The 18,959-nt window shown below is 40.8% G+C and overlaps 2 protein-coding genes across 6 annotated transcripts in view; one reads left to right on the plus strand and one right to left on the minus strand.

The window, feature by feature from the left end:
* The window catches only part of BBIP1 (BBSome interacting protein 1), a 394,683-nt gene that overhangs the window by 98,478 nt on the left and 277,246 nt on the right, over nt 1-18,959 (minus strand). The gene's annotated exons all lie outside the window — the stretch shown is intronic.
* SHOC2 (SHOC2 leucine rich repeat scaffold protein) overlaps nt 1-18,959 on the plus strand; it is a 94,730-nt gene that overhangs the window by 67,180 nt on the left and 8,591 nt on the right. For all 5 annotated transcript variants that reach the window (XM_020779843.3, XM_072995552.2, XM_072995553.2 and 2 more), the window contains 5 exons: nt 659-789; nt 9,261-9,449; nt 13,060-13,182; nt 15,029-15,166; nt 15,591-15,708. In XM_020779843.3, the coding sequence (XP_020635502.1) occupies nt 659-789; nt 9,261-9,449; nt 13,060-13,182; nt 15,029-15,166; nt 15,591-15,708 (699 nt within the window). The remainder of the gene's footprint in view (nt 1-658; nt 790-9,260; nt 9,450-13,059; nt 13,183-15,028; nt 15,167-15,590; nt 15,709-18,959) is intronic.

Here is an 18,959-nt window from a genome sequence, read left to right on the forward strand (position 1 = left end):
GGGAAGGTAACAGCGTTCCGTGTCTAAGTCGCACTGGCCATGTGACCACGGAAGATTGTCTTCGGACAAAACGCTGGCTCTATGGCTTGGAAATGGGGATGAGCACCGCCCCCTAGAGTCGAACACGACTGGACAAAAATTGTCAAGGGGAACCTTTACCTTTACCTAGAAATGAAAACAAAGTTTGAGGGAAAGCCATCATACCGAAACGAAATACTGATTAGTTTTTCAGTGCTTTGTATTTGAATCTGTGAAATACTTTATGAATTTGCTACAGCTAGGAGCATACATAGATGACCATGTGGAAGTGTTATTCTTGTGATAAACAGAAATAATAATTTTAAAAATTCAAGTTCATACTTTCCTACATTAATTGCTAGTGTACTGCTTGGCATTTATACATGCAGAACTCTACTGCAAAAGCTGTCATGGTGATTGGAGAAGACACCAGTTGTGCATGCTTGTGTGTCTTTTTGTGTGACCTAGTTCCACTCTCACGGCAACTTGTAAGTTCTGTTAAACAGGATACTGGGGAATACAGCCAGTAAGAGTTTCTAAATATGATGCAATCCCTTTATGGCAAGCTTGTAAAATAAATCTCAATGATACATGTTTTTCTTCCTGTTCTTATTTTTAAATTTATTATATTATTTTTTAGGAAATCTATCCCGTCTGAAAAGTCTTGGTCTGAGGTATAACCGACTCTCCGCAATACCCAGATCTCTAGCACAGTGCAGTAAACTTGATGAGCTGAATTTGGAGAACAACATTATTTCTACTTTACCAGAGGTAAGACACTTTACAGCTTAAGTATAGATCTTAAAAAATGAAGAGAGTTAAAACATCCTGTTTGGGTAATACATTGTTAAACCTATCCCAGCTGTCATTCACTAACAGGCAAAGGTCTTTTTATTTTAGGTAGGTCTTTGTTAGGCACAAACCATTGGATACTAGCTGGTATGCTGGTTCTTTTTCTCAGTTTTGGTAAACTAGTACTAATATTTTTAGTGATTTTGAAATGTCTTAATTTTAGCATTTTAATGATAGAATTAAATTAATTCTATTTAATATTTGTAATTCTAGTGTATTTAATTGTTGTTTTAAATTAGTTTGTAAGCCTCCTTGTGTCCCATTTTGGGGAGAAAGGCAGCATACAAATGAAATGGAATGGAGTGGAAGGAAGGGAGAGTGATGAAACTGAATTGTATAGATTGGTGATTTAAGGATTGAGCTTCATGTTGGAGGATAAAATTCTATTGCTCTTTCTCATTTTAAATTCCAAACTGACAGTTTTGACTGGCTTTTTAATTATTATTTTTCTGTTTCATTTACCAGTGATTCCATTCACTGGGTGATATGCTTTGTCCTCCATATTTTATTTATCCTTGCCAGTTGAAATTCTTTGGACATTCTGAGGCTGTTGTCAAGAAATCACTAGTGTACTCACCAGATCAAATCATGTGTTTCCAAAAGAGATTGCAGTTTTACTGTAAATTGTAGATGTAATCAGCAGCATGACCAGTGGTAGTAGAGTAAATTCTTATGAACTGTTTCCTTTTGTGGATTGGGCTGGAGTGAGGAATTGATTTATTTAGTGTATTCCTATGGTGTAAAACTGGATCGGTGTCAGATGAGTAAAGGCTGAACTGACAGAATTAGTCTTCCTTTACAGACTTAATTCTTTCAGGCCAAGGTTTGTCAAGACTTTTTGACTAATGATTCAGATTTTTCAGTATTTGGGTAGTTTGTCTGCAAATAATACACCAATACAAAAATGTTTCACAAACAATAGAAAAGAATAGGTGGTTGTTGTAGATTTTTGGGATCTTTGGCCGTGTTCTGAAAATTGTTCTTCCTAATGTTTCACCAGCCTCTGAGGCCAGCGTCTTCAGAGGACACGAGTCAGAACTGTGCTCTGGTTTTTCTTTGAGATTTTCTGCACTGGATTTTGGAAATTCTTTTTGGTGCACATGTTAATCAAACACACTGAAACCAGCATTTATCTAAGAAAATGATCCCAAAATGAGACAGCAGTAAAATCTGTCAAAATCAGTATAAATAATTAGCATTAGTATGGATTGAGAATGAATTAATATTGCTTGACAAAGTTGCTAATGGGAAAGGAGTATTTGGTAGCTTTCTATTGAAGTGTAACTACATGTATAAATGAGGCTGAGAGGAAAACAAATTGCTTTATTGTGAGATGAGTTGGCTCCTAATCTGAACTCCCTTAACATATAAAAATGCTTTATTCACGAGTGTTAGTCTGTATATAAGCTGTAATGTCTTGCTGAGAAGAGCTATTTCCATGTTAGTGTTATGGTGTAATCCATTAAAGCAAGTCTCTTGGCGACAGAAGAAAGAAAATGCATTTGTAAGGGAAAGTGCAGAATTGCAGAACAATAACAAGCTCATGATGATGCAATACCTAATAAACATTAGATCTTAAAAGAATAGTTTGAGACAAATGGCTTGCCTAACATTATTCATTAGTAATGAGTACCTCTTTGGTGATTCCTTTTTAAAATATTCAGTATGTTTGAAAATGGCTAAGACATGTAATTCTGTGTTGCTGAGTATAATATGCCACCTTTGAACACACTCTTAAATGCCAGTGTTTTGTGGAAGTTCAGCTGTTACAAAATTTCAGTGCACTTTTCAAAATGAAGCCCTCTCTTTCTGAGAGATTATGGTATACAATGATTAAAAGTTAAGATACCTGTGTCTCTGTACCTTTTAAAGTTTCATTACTTGAAACGTGAACGGAAGAATTGTTTAAGAAAACAACAAATGATACAATGCCTTTGATAAATGTATAAGCTACTCAGTTACAGCATCACACAAAGGATAAAATATAGGTTTTATATACAGATTAACATGAAATCCTCACAGGTTTAATGTTTGGGTTCTTTAATAGAATACCTCCAACTTCGAGGCATTTTGCAGTATGATCTACTGTTTGCTATAGATCTATGTTTAGGTTTAGAGTTCAGTTTGTTCTAAACCTATGGAGAGCAAAAAAGAACTTGCCTTGCCAAATGGATGAATGCCAGTGTCTCCAACCAGGACAAGATTCCAGCTGGACCTTCTAGAAGTCACTTAATAGGCTTTGAAGCAAAGTAGGAATATCAGAGAATAATCAAGTAAAATGGGGCTGCTTGGATATAGGGCAAATTTTATGTGACTGTGGGGAAATTTGGTCATTTGCAGCATTTACGTACATGCAATTTATGCCCCACCACATGAACAAAAGATATAGCAGATGTCTGAGATAACACGAAGTTACCCACTAATCATCATAAATAGTCTAATCATTTTAGCATTTTGTTTTTAATTTTTACCTTTATTTCATATACAGTGGTGCCTCGCAAGACGGGCGCTCCGTTTAACGACAAATCCACATTATGACGAGGTTTTTGCGATCGCAAAAGCGATCGCAAAACGACATTTTGAATGGGGGAATTTCGCTGTGCGATGATTGGTTCCCTGTTTTGGGAACCGATTTTCGCTTCCCAACGATCAAAACAGCTGATTGTCGGGTTTTCAAAATGGCCGCTGGGTGCTCAAAATAGGAGCCATTTTTTCACTGCACGGGCACCCAAAAATAGCCACCCCTATGGAGGATCTTCGCTGGATGGTGAATTCTTAGCCGATTGGAACACATTAACCAGGTTTTAATGCATCTCAATAGCTTTTTTATTTTCGCTTTACGACGTTTTCGTTCTACAGCAATTTTGCTGGAACAAATTAACGTTGTAATGCGAGGCACCACTGTATGTCCGTAATTAATTTTGAAATGTCCTGATGCGAAGAAAGACCTATATATTTAAACAGAGGTGCTGGTACTCAGAACAGTTGGAAGCTCCCCATTATCTTTTCTCTGCTGTAATAATACAACAGGATAGCCTTGTGAATCTTTCCTTTGGAAACATGATTTAAATTTGGCATAGTGGTCCAAAGAACCACATATTGTCATAAGTTTTACTTTTAACTTTTGTGTTATGAAGATACAGTTGTGTTCAAAATTATTCAACCCCCACTGAAATTGAATGTTTTGGCCATTTTGACATTGATTTTGATCATTCAGTCATCTTGCTTACATTTACATGAAAGAGGCACTTGTAGGTCAGAGAAATATAACCTTAAGTTTATAATGAAATAACCACAAATGTCTTTTCTGTGCTCACATCATTATTAGTTTTTATTCAACCCCCAAGTGACATTCAATCTTAGTACTTAGTACAACATCCTTTTACAGTTATAACAGCTTTTAAACGTGAAGCATAGCTTGACACAAGTGTCTTGCAGCGATCTACGGGTATCTTCGCCCATTCTTCATGGGCAAAAGCCTCCAGTTCAGTCAAATTCTTAGGCTTGCGCACTGCAACTGCTTTCTTTAAGTCCCACCAGAGGTTCTCAATTGGATTTAAGTCTGGTGACCGCGATGGCCACTCCAAAATGTTCCAGCCTTTCCTCTGCAACCATGCTCTAGTGGACTTGGAGGTATGCTTGGGATCATTGTCCTGTTAAAAGGTCCAACGTCTCCCAAGCCTCAGGTGTGTGACGGACTGCATCACATTTTCATCCAATATCTCCTGGTACTGAAGAGAATTCATGGTACCTTGTACACGCTGAAGCTTCCCTGTACCTGCAGAAGCAAAACAGCCCCAAAGCATTATTGACCCTCCGCCATGCTTCACAGTAGGCAAGGTGTTCTTTTCGTCATATGCCTTGTTCTTCCTCCTCCAAACATAGCGTTGATCCATGGGCCCAAACAGTTCTAATTTTGTTTCATCAGTCCACAGAACACTATCCCACAACTTTTGTGGTTTGCCCACATGACTTTTGGCATACTGCAGTCGACTCTTCTTATTCTTGGGAGACAGCAAGGGGGTGCGCCTGGGGGTTCTGGCATGGAGACCTTCATTACGCAGTGTGCGCCTTATTGTCTGAGCTGAAACTTCTATACCCACATCTGACAAATCTTTTTTCAGTTCCTCAGCAGTCACACGGGGACTTTTCACCACTCTACGCTTTAGGTAGCGCACAGCAGTTGAAGTCAGCATCTTCTTTCTTCCACGACCAGGTAGCATTTCAACAGTGCCCTTTGCCTTGAATTTGTGAATGATGCTTCCTATGGTGTCTCTTGGTATGTTTAACTTCTTTGCAATCTTCTTATAGCCATTGCCCTTCCTGTGAAGACAAATCACCTCTTCTCTTGTCTTCCTGGACCATTCTCTTGACTTCACCATGTTTGTAACCACACCAGTAAATGTCTAGAAGGAGCTGAGTATCACAGTCCTTTTAAAGCTGCCTAATTGGTGCTTATTATGCTTGATTGGTGCTCGTTGACATCTACAGGTGTTTTCAATACCTGATCGAAAACACCTGAATGAACCTCTCTTCTTCAGAGTGGTAGTCTTTAAGGGGTTGAATAATTGTGGCAATGAAGAAACCACAAAAGAAACATTTACTACTGTATTACATAAACAATTGATGTTATTTTAGTTGCATTTGGTTCTTTAAAACGTCCTTGTAGGATTTCATTCTGAATACAATTCCAAATGTACACTATAGTCCCTAAACCCCTTTACAGCATTGGGGGTTGAATAATTTTGAACACAACTGTATATTATCACACCCTGTCAGCCATGCCTTTAAAGGCTTAACAGCATCTTTCCACACGGGTAACAGCTAAAATGATGAATAACACAATCTATATGATTTTTATGATTATTTGGAAATATTAGTCAGAACTGTAAACATTAAAAAATTGCAGATACAATTAAATGAGGAGCATGTGTAATCACCCTCAGTGGAGGACTTATGACTTTCCTGAATTCATAATGTCTTGGTCCCAAACTAAATTAAACCCAGTCTTACAGCAGACTCCCAAATTCACCTGATAGTGGGTTCAGGGAAACCTGGGAACAAAAAATAGTAAAGTGGTGCCTCGTATAACGAGTGCCCCGTTTAACGACGAATTCGCATAGCGATGGCAAAAATGCCATCACTTTTGCAATCGTATAACGAAGGTGCTTATGGGGAAAAATTGCTTTGCGATGTTTTCCCCATAGGCACCATTTCCCCCCAGCTGAGCGGCGGGAGCCTCCAAAGGAGCGCTCCCGCCACTCAGCTGGGGGAAAATGCCTGCGGTGGCCTTCGAAGGACCCTTCCGAAGGGTCCTTCTGAGGCCACCGCGGGGGGAGGGTTGGGGGATCCGATGCCTGTCAGGCATCCTGGGCTCGGATCCCACCTGCCGCCGGTTACCCAGCCTTGGGTAACCGGCGGCGGGTGGGATCCGAGCCCGGGATGCCTGAAAGGCATCTGGATCCCCCCGCTCTCCCACCCTCCCCCGCGGCTTGGATCGGACCCGCGGGGGCTAGCCCTGCCATGGCTGGACTCCCAAGAGTCCAGCCATGGCAGGGCTAGCCCCCGTGGCTCCGATCCAAGCCGCGGGGGGAAGGTGGGGAGATCGGATACCTGTCAGGCATCCTGGGTTCGGATCCCACCCGCCGCCAGTTACCCAGCCTTGGGTAACCGGCGGCGGGTGGGATCCGAGCCCGGGATGCCTGAAAGACATCCGGATCCCCCCGCTCTCCCACCCTCCCCCCGCGGCTTGGATCGGACCTGCGGGGGCTAGCCCTGCCATGGCTGGACTCCCAAGAGTCCAACCATGCCCGGGGTAGCCCCCACGGGTCGGATCCAAGTCGGATCCAAGCCACGGGGGGAAGGTGGGCAGACCCGATGCCTGTCAGGCATCCTGGGCTCAGCAGCGCGGGGTGGAGGGGTCCCCCCACCCACCCTGTCCCCTTCGCTGGCAGCCACCTCCCGCCGCTTTCCCCAGCCTGGATCGGGCTCCTGGGAGTCCGATCTCGGCTAGGGAAGGCAGCGCGGGGCGGCGGGGAAAGGGTGGAGGGGTCCCCCCACCCACCCTGTTCCCTTTGCTGGCAGCCACCTCCTGCCGCTTTCCCCAGCCTGGATCGGGCTCCTGGGAGTCCGATCTCGGCTAGGGAAGGCAGCGCGGGGCGGCGGGGACAGGGTGGAGGGGTCTCCCCACTCACCCTGTCCCCTTCGCTGGCAGCCACCCCCGCTGCTTTCCCCAGCCTGGATCGGGCTCCTGGGAGTCCGATCTCGGCTAGGGAAGGCAGCGCGGGGCGGCGGGGACAGGGTGGAGGGGTCCCGAAGGCTTCTAGGCTTTTGCCTGGAAGCCTTCGGGATCCCCCACCCACCCTGTCCCTGCCAGTTTTTAGTCCATTGGAACGCATTAACCGGGTTTTAATGCCTTTCAATGGGCTTTTTTATTTCGCTTTACGATGTTTCCGTATAGCGACGTTAATCCTGGAATGGATTAACATCGCTATACGGGGCACCACTGTACTTTGGGAACTTTCTTAACTTAAGGTTTATTCTGTTAGTTGGAATCCAGTGTTTTCCCTTACCAATAACAATTATTTCCCAAGCAGAGTGACACTGAAGATGTTCTGCCGAGTGCAGGGCAAGGATATAATTTTGACCCATTTCACCTCTTCTACAACCCCCCGTTTCACCTCCTCTACCATTCCCAGCACCCCTTCACAAACAGTTGTGGAAGAGGATATTGGCTTAGTTGCTTATATCTTGCCCACTTAATGGTGATGACATGGATAGTCTAAGGGATAAAAAGGAGTTTAATCAATCTAATTGCCACTTGACTAAATGTTTAAGGCATACTTTCAAGTACACCAGGTTTAAATTTCAGTGGCCACAGCCATAGTTATTGAACAGAGAACTTACGGGGCTGTTCAAATGAGATCATAGTGTAAATGCTATGAAGATGTTGTTTTTTTACTGAAAATTAAACAATGAAAGTAACTCTTACAATATGAGAACATAAATGATAAATGGGAAGTAATATGTACTCTGAAATACCATTTCTACCATTTATTACATTTCTTCTCTCCTAGTTATTGAGTTAGTTACTATACTATAATTTGATGCATATTTTAGACATTATGTTACTGTGCAGAACTTCTACTAGTTGATAAAAGTTTGTTTTCAGCTACTGCTTTGGAAAAATAATTTACCATTGTAATAAGTGGGGCATTGTTGTTTTTAAATAATAGTGTTGTCTTTTTAAATGCATGTGAACCAGCAGTTAAAGCAGCGCATGTACAATTCAAACATATGCTTCCTCTTCACTTTTGGAGAAAACTCAACATGCATGTTTCTACTGTGCACATTTATTTATTTTAAAATGATACAAAGCAACCTTCATCCCCCTCCCAAAAATTTTTTTAGGGTAGTATATATAAACTGGAATCATTCAGGACTTTCAAAATAAAACCCAGCATCAATATAATAATAATTTTAAAGAGGCATATAAACTTTTTCACTCAGCTTGAAGAAAGGTTTATTTATTTATTTATTTATTTATTCGATTTTTACCCCGCCCCTCTAGACAACATCTACTCGGGGCGGCTTACATCAGGTTTATATTCAATACTGAATTTAAAATTGCTGGGGAAAAAATGATATTTTAGCCTGGCATCAGAAAGAATATAGTAATGACACCAGGACTACTATTTGCAGGATAGTATTCTATGGTGGTAAAATTTTTAAAGAGAATAAATGTTCCCTGATAGAGAGAATACAGAGAACAGCTGGCTGGAAAGAAATTAGTGCATAGACATGTTGATATGGGTGGAGTCTCTTCCTCAAATATACAAGTTCCAGCTGCTTATACATTTGAAGATAAATATCAGCTCAGTGGACTCAGAAGTAAATAAGCAACCAATTCAGATGTTTTACATTGATGCAATAGGGCTCCTCCTAGACAAAGACGTTATTTTATTTGCTGAAGTCCTTACTGGTTCAGCCTTCTAGACCAGTGGTGGCAAACCTTTTTAGGCTCGTGTGCCCAAACTGGGGGGTGGGGGGTGGGAACTGCGGCAGTGGCAGACCCACAACTGGCATTCATCCAACCAAACTCTGTAGAGTTTGAGGGCAGGCTGATAATGCATAATGAAGAGGTGTGAAGTTAATGTGATGTTTTTTAAAAATGAACTAAAATTTCACAGATGCTGCACAATTTAAAGTTTGTAAAACTGTGCTCAGCATTGTAAATTAGCTACCCAGCCATTGTATTTATTTTCACCCTTTCCCCAAGTTTTTCATAGTTTTTGGAAGTACTGTTAAAGAGGAAAAAGGGTAGCTGTTCAGTATTTGGAGTTCCGAGTTTTATGAATCTGTAACAACATGTTTTGTTTTCTATTCTTCAGGGTCTCTTATCCAGTCTTGTGAATCTGACCAGTTTAACTCTGGCACGGAACTGTTTCCAGTCATATCCAGTGGGTGGCCCATCACAGTTCTCGACGATCTACGCTCTCAATATGGAGCATAACCGTATCAATAAGATCCCTTTTGGAATTTTTTCAAGAGCAAAAGTGTTGAGTAAGCTGAACATGAAGGTGATGTATTGTTAACTGTCACAAATTGATTTTGTTTGTGAGCTTGTAATGTTCTATGAAGGTGCAGTCACATAAAAAGATGGTGCCATTGTTCATATCTGACAATATGGTAAAGTTTTCTAGTGTCGATAAGAAAGCTTAAAAACATTGCTTTCAATGAGTGATACAGCAGTTTCATATCCCCTTTGCTGTAGACATAAATAATCTGATGTTGTAAGTTGGAGTGTGTGTTATGTGCCATCAAGTTGATTCCAACTTACAACAACCCTGGTAGAGTTCCCAAGGTATGTATGCGAGCTATTTAAGAGATAATATTACCAATCCCACTCTCCAGTGAGTATTTATGGTTGAAAAGGGATTTGAACCCTGGTCTCCTGGGTCCCAGTCCAACACTCTGTTCTCTACACTATGCTAAGTTCTTACAGCAGACTTTTTTTGTATGTGTCTTAGATTTGTCCCGCATGTCTTACAGAAAAAATGGATGGTATCAGACAGGGACTTTCCCCTTTTTCATTCCAACCACAGGTTCTTTCAAAGAACAGAATAGCCCAATTTTGCACAAGTAATATAAGCCTTATGAAAAACAAATGCACTGCCTCCCCTAAAGAATTAAACAGAGAAGAGGCCTCTTAATATCATGAAATTCCTTTTAATTCAAAAGTTGTTTCAGATGTTGGCAGACTGAAAAATAGAAGGGCTTCATTCTGCTTCAGTTTAGGCAATAAAGGCTGTTGAGCAATGCAGATCCTTGTATACTACAAAATGTTGCTTTTGCCTTTGAAATATAAACAAAGGTGTTGTAAACATTTTCCTTGTCTTCTCTATAAAGGTGCAACATTTAGATCTCATGCACTGCAGGAAACCTCTTTTGGTTAAAAACTAGCCCATTGCCCAAAACAGTATTTTATGTTTTGTTTGCAGCCTAGCTCAACCATGTGGCAGACAATTCTTTTCATTTGGTGCCTGGGTTAAATCAGAGACGCTAGCTACATTTTGCCAGCTTTGTTGAATGTTGCTATTACAAAGTTGATGAGCTGTCAATTGTAGAGGGCAACTCTAGTTATTTTGACAGATAAGTAACACTTTCAGTTAACATGAGTACTAGTCCCTGCCTACTTGTTAAAAGAAAGAATTTATGGTGTCCTTGGTCAACTAATTTTTAATTTAAGGAGAAAACTGTTGCAGTGTAATGTGTTTGTCCTTTTTGAAATTGAAAAATTCACTCTAGTGCAGGAGGAGGATTATGTGTGCCTTTTCCAAAAACACTTAGCTGCCTGCATTCAAGAGAGCAGGCAACTGTAAGCCAAACAACCTTTACTGACCTCTTCCCAGGAGCAAACATAGGTGGGGAGAATCTGGTGTCAGCCATGATATTGTCTCTGGTGTCAGCCATGATATCAAGGGAACTCTCTAGTAGGAATATGCGAATATTGCTAATGTTGATGGAGAGAAATGAGGCCTTGCCAGCAACTACTGTTTATATTTTAAGTGCTTTCAAAATCTATTTATCCCTCAAAGGGAATGCAGTTGAGAGGAAAGTGGTTTGCATTCCCTGAAGTCCACATGACCTGACCTCTAGCAAAAGACTAGTTTGTATACAGCCATCTAAGCATGACTTGGTGCATCCCAAATAGATCTTGCATGGAGATTATTTTATGCCATGCATATATACAAGTTATATAGTAACCAACAGGCTACATATTAAATATTTTGTGAACGGTATTCTCGAAGGCTTTCATGGCTGGGATCTGATGTTTGTTGTGGGTTTTTCGGGCTCTTTGGCCATGTTCTGAAGGTTGTTCTTCCTAACGTTTTGTCAGTCTCTGCGGCCGGCATCTTCAGAGGACAGGAGTCAGAACTGTGTCTGTGCTCTGGTTCAGTTTGTTTGGATAGACACCTTCGCAGTTTGAAACCACGGTGAAGAAAAACTGGGAAGAATTTCTAAACCATCTCAACAGTGTCCACCCAAATATACAATTCACCATGGAAAAAGAAATAGAGGACCAACTCCCTTTCTTAGATGTCATGGTCATACACAAAACAGACCTCCTACTGGGACACAAGGTCTACAGAAAACCCACCCACACAGACCGGTACCTACACAAAAACTCCAAACACCACCTACAGCAAAAAAAGCATCATAATCAAAACACTGGTGGAGCGTGCAAATCAGAACTGTGAAGCTCAGTTTCTCAGCACCAAACTCAACCATCTGAATTGGGCCCTACATGCAAATGGCTACTCCAAAAATGAAATCAACAAGAGCCATCAAGCCAAGAAAACAACACCAAACTGAAGAGGAAAAACAGCCACCCACAAATAAAGTATTTCTGCCATACATCAAAGGGTTCATGGATTGCATGGGGAATCTTTTGAAAAAACACAACCTACAAACAGTATTCAAGCCCACCACAAAAATACAACAAATGTTAGGGTCAGCAAAGGACAAAAGGGACCCCCCACCACTGCAGGAGTATACCAGATACCTTGCAGTTGTGGCCAGGTATATATTGGAACCACAAAACAAAGCATCCACACCAGAATCAAAGAACAGGAGAAACTGCAGACTAAAACAACCAGAAAAATCTGCAGTAGCTGAACATGTCCTAAAACAAGTTGGATGTGAAATTCTATTCCAAAATACTGAAGTACTGGACAACACCAGCAATCATTATGTTAGACTGCACATGGAAGCCATTGAAATCCACAAACACCAACAGAGCTTCAACAAAAAAGAAGAAAGTTTAAAACTCAACAAAGCCTGGCTCCCAGCACTGAAAAATACAGCCTGCGAAAGGTCAATGAACTCTACCCAGCTACAAGGACTGGTGATCAATGCACACAAAGTCCAGCTAAAGACACCCATCAGTGACAAATAATCTCTCCCTCTTATCACAACAATGCACCCACAACAAAAAGCACGCTGATCACCAAAATCACTCATCTCCTGAAAAGGACAAAAGCTAATCCCTCACCTATAAATACTCAACTATCCAAACAAACTGCACCAGAGCACAGACAGAGTTCTGACTCCTGTCCTCTGAAGATGCCGGCTGCAGAGACTGGCAAAACATTAGGAAGAACAACCTTCAGAACCCGTCCAAAGAGCCCGAAAAACCCAGAACAACCATTTTGCGAACTTTTTCTGTAAATGACCACCTATCTTTAAGACTGCATTTGTTTTGTAAGGACACATGGTAAAAATGGTCTTTGGATTGGGTGCGCCATAATAGATCTTCTTCTGTGAAAATGATTACGTCTGGATTCCCCCCACTTTGTTAATTAATACTTGCATAAACAGTAAAAATAAGATAATAAAATTTAAAATTAAAAAATATTAAAAAGATCAGTCGACTTTCATGTGCCCAACCTCCTTCAAAAGGTGGTATTTAAAATATTGATCCAAAGTGACATTCGAAATATTAATGAATAATTATACAAAAATTAAAAGGTACCAATAGATTTAAAAATTTTAAACAAACAGATTGTTAGGCCATAACATAAACATTCACTTGGGATTCCAAATGGTGCAGTGCATGTATTTAAACATCTTCAAACTTCCATTGCTTTTTCAACTGCCTTCCTAAGTCGTCTTTATTTTGAACTACAGGACAATCAGCTGACATCACTTCCCCTGGACTTTGGGACATGGACTAGCATGGTAGAACTCAACTTAGCTACAAATCAGCTCAACAAGATTCCTGAAGATGTGTCTGGACTTGTTTCCCTTGAGGTAGGCAAAATACATTAGAAAGACCAGTTAAGCAGGTCTTTAGCAGATCATAGAAAGTCTTCTAACTCTTAACACAATGTTTCAGAGGATTAATAGACATGTCAAGTGTATATTGAAATAGGAAGTCGCTTTTGGACTGAATGTTAGATAGACTTTTGTATTGCACTTCTATTTGTGCCTAAAGGATTTTTGTTGTGGCCATTTTATCTCTTAGGTTTATACTGTATAATAGATACTTTAGGACAGGGAAAGTGCATATATCAGACCATCTCAGAGTCTCCAGTTGCTGACCCAATCCTGTATTTGTAAATACAGTGGACCCTCTACTTACAGAATTAATTTGTATTGGAACGGTGGCTGCAGGTTGAAAAGTCTGTAGGTCGAGTCTCCATTGACCTACAATGCATTGAAAACCGATTAATCCCATAACCGGCCGTTTTTGTTCCATTTTGATTTTTTTCCTGGTCTGTAGGTCGATTCTCCGGCTGTAAGTCGAACCTAAATTTTGCAGCCAGAGATGTCTGTAACTCAAAAAGTCTGTAAGTCGAGGGTCCACTGTAGTTCATTATTTACATTTGTATTTGTAAATAGTTCATGGCACTGATTGATTGATTGATTGATTGATTGATTGATTGATTGATTGATTGATTGATTGATTGATTGATTGATTGATTGATTGATTGATTGGACTTGCATACCGCCCCATAACGCTACAAGCACTCTCCGGGCGGTTTACAATTTTAATTATACAGGCTACACATTGCCCCCCCAGCAAGCTGGGTACTCATTTTACCGACCTCGGAAGAATGGAAGGCTGAGTCAACCTTGAGCTGGCTACCTGGGATTTGAACCCCAGGTCGTGATTGAACTATATTTTTTTCCCTTTTGCAATCCTTTAAATTTCATGAATTTTTAAAATCCTGATTCTTTTGAATATATTTGCTTCATTAAACAGTGACAGAACAGGGGAAGCGGTTCCAGAGTACAAAAAGGTTGTGCTGCCAATTTAGAGAATGTGTACATATATGACTGGACTAAATGTCAAGGGGAACCTTTACCTTTACCTTTTTATAATGAATGTGATCACTGTGACTCTGTCCTTCCTTGCAGTCTTTTGCCTATATTATGGAGAAAATGAAGGAACCCTTAATGAGATATCATTAGTAGGTTACTACAGTTTATGGGTATTGACTTGTCTGCTCTTTTATTGTAGGGATGCAATTAATTTTGAGATCTTGGGGTTAAGAATAAGGGTGTGGTTGTGCTTTTATATAGTTCCTGGGAGGACATTCAAGGTGTGTGTGTTCAGGGCTCCTTGCCAGAGATTACTCCAGGGTGTCTGGATGCACAGGACCCAAAGCCCTTCCAGAGTAGCCTCATGTGAGAAAGGGAAAATATGCTAGCTCTGACAATTGCAACTTTTTATTCTCAGTAATGTTTATTTAACTTAAATTCTTACTCAAACTATTTAATCTTGTCTCTGTCCACATATTAAACTTAAAATTAAATTGTTCATATATTTTTGCAAACCCTCCTGAACTGCCCTCCATAAATTTCTACTGGCAGGAATGTTAAAGTATAATATTTCTCAAATATATTTTATAACTACCTGAAAAATAACTGTACACAATCAAAACCTTTTCCCAACTGTTTTTCCTACTCTTGGTTAGTAAAGAAGATTCCCACCCCCATTGATACTGTGATTCTAATTTGCTAAAATATTAAGGTTTGATAATGAACAATAGCAATTTCTTGCTTTCTTCATCAGTGCATAACTATTTAATTGTATGATTTGATAATGGATGGTTGGTACTTCACAAGAAGTTCTGCATGTCATTTCTTTTAGGTTCTTATCTTGTCAAACAACCTTCTAAGGAGCCTTCCACATGGTATTGGTAATTTGAGGAAACTAAGAGAACTGGATCTGGAGGAAAACAAGTTAGAATCATTGCCGAATGAAATAGCATATCTTAGAGATCTACAGGTGAAATATTTATTTGTAGAGATTGTTTCCAGATTGATCTGTATGCTGTGTTATGAAAACTAAATATCTTGTATTAGGTGAGACTGTATTAAATTAGGAACTAGATGCTGTTACATTCCTGTTCCATGTAATCTGATTATTTTAGAAGGGTACTGGATATGTGTGCATGAAAAAAAAATGAAATAATCTTTGTGGAACTGTTATGGGAAGATACGTTATTGACTGTACAGCATCTGTGGTTCTTACAGGTTTTAAATAATTTTGTGGTAAGAAGCCCAAGTTGTGAGCTATAAACTATTATTGGGAGATGAAAAGAGCAAAGTTCTGATTCTAATGAAGGGATGAAGTTACCTTTGTTCTAGTTGTTTTTCATGACAGGAGTTAATATTAATGTGACACATGTGTGTATGTATTTTTCCATCAGAGATTGATCCTAACAAATAATCAGTTGAGCACACTCCCTAGAGGAATTGGCCACCTTATCAATCTGACGCATCTTGGACTAGGGGAAAATTTTCTTACACAACTTCCTGAGGAAATTGGTAAGATATGTCTGTTCTCACCTATAATGCTATCGTATTTTTAGAACTGCCACTAAAATAGTGGAAACATATTCCAAATACACTGTTCTTTTATCTGCTGTTGTCTAATTTTATTCTGCTCAGTGTTCTCCTTGGGGCAAATTTAGAAGGGTACATATGTAGACACATAAAGATACAGAAGGACATGCATGCCCACATGCTTGTACATACACACACACTTGGGGAAATGGGAGCTCACATTTGTACGTTGTGGTCAGCCTATGTATTCAAGACAATACACATGCATTCAAGAAACTTAAAATGTGGCAGTAGTTATCTTGCTTATAACATTTGAGAAAAAGAAGCAATCTGTTTTGTCAGTTTAGTGAGTCTTTTCCAGAGGTTCCCTTGTGAGAAGACTTTTGGAGTAATGCAATTTTGTGAGTTAAGATTTTGGAGTTAGAATTCGTTTCATTGTCATTACCTTGTCTTTTCTTGATTGTTTGCCTTAGGAAATGTAACTACAAGCTGAAACAGCATCCCATATTTTAAAAAACCCTGTTCTTCTTCATAATCTCTGTGAATGCACACTAATGGGTTTTATCTGTGCCTGCCCAGAGGTTTCCAGAACCTTGTAGAGCTTAACATTTTTCGCTAGGACTGCCCCCCCCCCCCAGTACATGTGGTCTGCCCATCCTGGCAAGTGCCTCAATTCCTTTTTGCTGCCACTGAACTTTCTTCTCTCTGACGAGCTCCATTCGCTATTGCCTTCAAAAGGGATTTGTGAGAGACTTTGTGCTTTTTTCTCCTCTCCACTGCCCCCCTCCCCCTTTTCATTCTTACTCATTTTTGATGGTTTGGCCTCTTCTGGGCCATTCACATGGTGCACTTCATGCTCCAGTAAAATTCTTCTGACTGACGACCACAACTCTTGTCTCTTCTGCCTCGGCGAGGCCCACCAGCCAGCTTCTTCCCCTATTTGCAAGAAGTTTACTAGGCAGGCCCTTAAATTGAGACAGCAGCATCTCTGTTCTTACTTGTGGGAATGTTTCTCTACTTTGCCTGATCTGCTACCACCGCTCAAGCGGTCCAGGAAGGCACATCATACATTGGAGACTGGTCACTCTGATGTCGATGCCCCTAACCCAAGGGATCGACAGGACTTCTTGCATCACATGATTCTCTTACATGATACCGTCGTCCTAAGAGGGTTACTCTATATGAGCCACTCAGATGCCACCATCACGATACCGACACCGCCGATACCGCTATGGGCATCCTGATATGGAAGTTGAACCTAAACAACCTCAATGCTCTTATTATTACTCAGATTCCATTCTGAATCCTTTCAGTACCTTCCTCAGTATCAGCATTCCACTTCTGATTACTCCACGGTCCCTCCACGGGTACTGAAGCACCATAAATCGTCTCACAAAAGGAAACATGTCTTGGCACAGGACCTGCCTCACCACCAATACAGTGGGGTCTTGACTTGAGAACTTAATCCGTATTGGAAGGCGGTTCTCAAGTCAAAAAGTCTGTAAGTCAAGTCTCCATTGACCTACAGTGCATTGAAAACCGATTAATCCTGTAACAGGCCATTTTTGTTCCATTTTGGTTTTTTTCTGGTCTGTAAGTCAAATCTCAGTCTGCAAGTCAAACCTAAATTTTGCGGCCAGAGAAGTCTGTAACTCAAAAAGTCTGTAAGTCAAGCCGTCTGTAAGTCAAGGGTCCACTGTAATGAAGTGTTCCAAACCATCTACAACGCCTGTGGTACCACAGGAGGCCACATCATCGGTACAGGCTACTACCACTTATACTGTCCCTTCGCCACCACTGCACCAGGTTACAAAGTTTCATCATTCTCAACGCTCAAAGGCTCAACATTCTGCTCCACGCACCTCACTTACCAAACGGAAAGTAACCAAGTCAAAGCCTGTGCAAACTGCAGCATTGGGTGATTAACCCTCTCCATCCCGCCTAAAGTGGTCAAAATGACTAGATAGGCGGGGTATAAATACAATAAATAAATAAATAAATAAATCCCAAACCTTGTTGTCTGCATCGTCTGATACTGACACCTCAGATTCTCTTCTACCCCGAGTCACCTCCAAATCTTCCAAGTCCAGATTCAGATGTTGCTGATACAAATCCTCCTTTTCCATTGGAGGATTTTGCATGTTACTCACAACTGGTTCTACACGTTGCTAAGGCAATGGACCTAGAGGTACAACAACCAGTGTAGTCTGAATCTGACAAAGTCTATGAGGACATTAACAAAAATCAGACACCCCCCCCCCCACTTCATATGGGGTTTATTCCATTTCTCCTTAACTGATTAAGCAAACATGGGCTAAGCCATCCTCAGTCCAGCAGATCTAGAGATGGGTTAAAAACTCATATCAAACTCATGGTGACAATACAGCCGTCCTTTCTAAACATCCACCCCCAAATTCAGTTATAGTAGATGCAACTTAGATTAGAGCTAGAAATCACTCTAATGCAACACCAAATAATAAAGAAGGCAGAAAACTTGATATTATTGGACGCAGGGTATACTCTCTGGCTTCTTTCACTCTTTATGCGGCAAACTGCCTTGCAGCCATGGGATCGTACAACAGGTTCTTATGGAACAAGGCACTCCCTTCACTCCAATCAGCACAGGGTGAATATAAACCAAGAGGCCTGGCTTTTCATCAGGAAGCAATGGCTTTAGCTCGCCAAGAGCACATTATGTCTAGACATATCGTAGAGGCTGCCTCAAGACACATGGCCACTGCCGTCACCCTTAGAAGGCATGCCTGCTTATACGATCTGCACATATTTCTGATGATTCCTGCATGCGCATTGAGGACTTACCCTTTGATGAGGTCAGCCTCTTCGATACCAAGACAGATGAAATTCTTGGTGACCTACAGAAAATGAGAAAAACCGCAAGATCTTATAATACACATCATACTACAAATCACAACGCTATCAATGGCATCGACCATATCCCTACCAACAATACAAACCAGTTGTTGACAGAGATACATACCACAGTCTGCCTCATCCTTACAGCCTCGCCAGAACAATCAGCACCGGCGCCCACGTTAATCCTTTCGTAGACCTGACAAGAAACCAAAGCAAAAATTTTTACTCTTATCCAGCCCAGTTCTCTACTCTTCATTCCCCTCATACTTATTTGTCTCAAAGTACTTCACAGTACCCAAGAAGGATGGAGGCTTTCGCCCTATCCTTGACCTGCAAGATATGAATTATCACATTTTCCA

Source organism: Pogona vitticeps, chromosome 3 (assembly GCF_051106095.1).
Source record: "Pogona vitticeps strain Pit_001003342236 chromosome 3, PviZW2.1, whole genome shotgun sequence".
In the NCBI taxonomy this organism is placed as follows: Eukaryota; Metazoa; Chordata; class Lepidosauria; order Squamata; family Agamidae; genus Pogona; species Pogona vitticeps.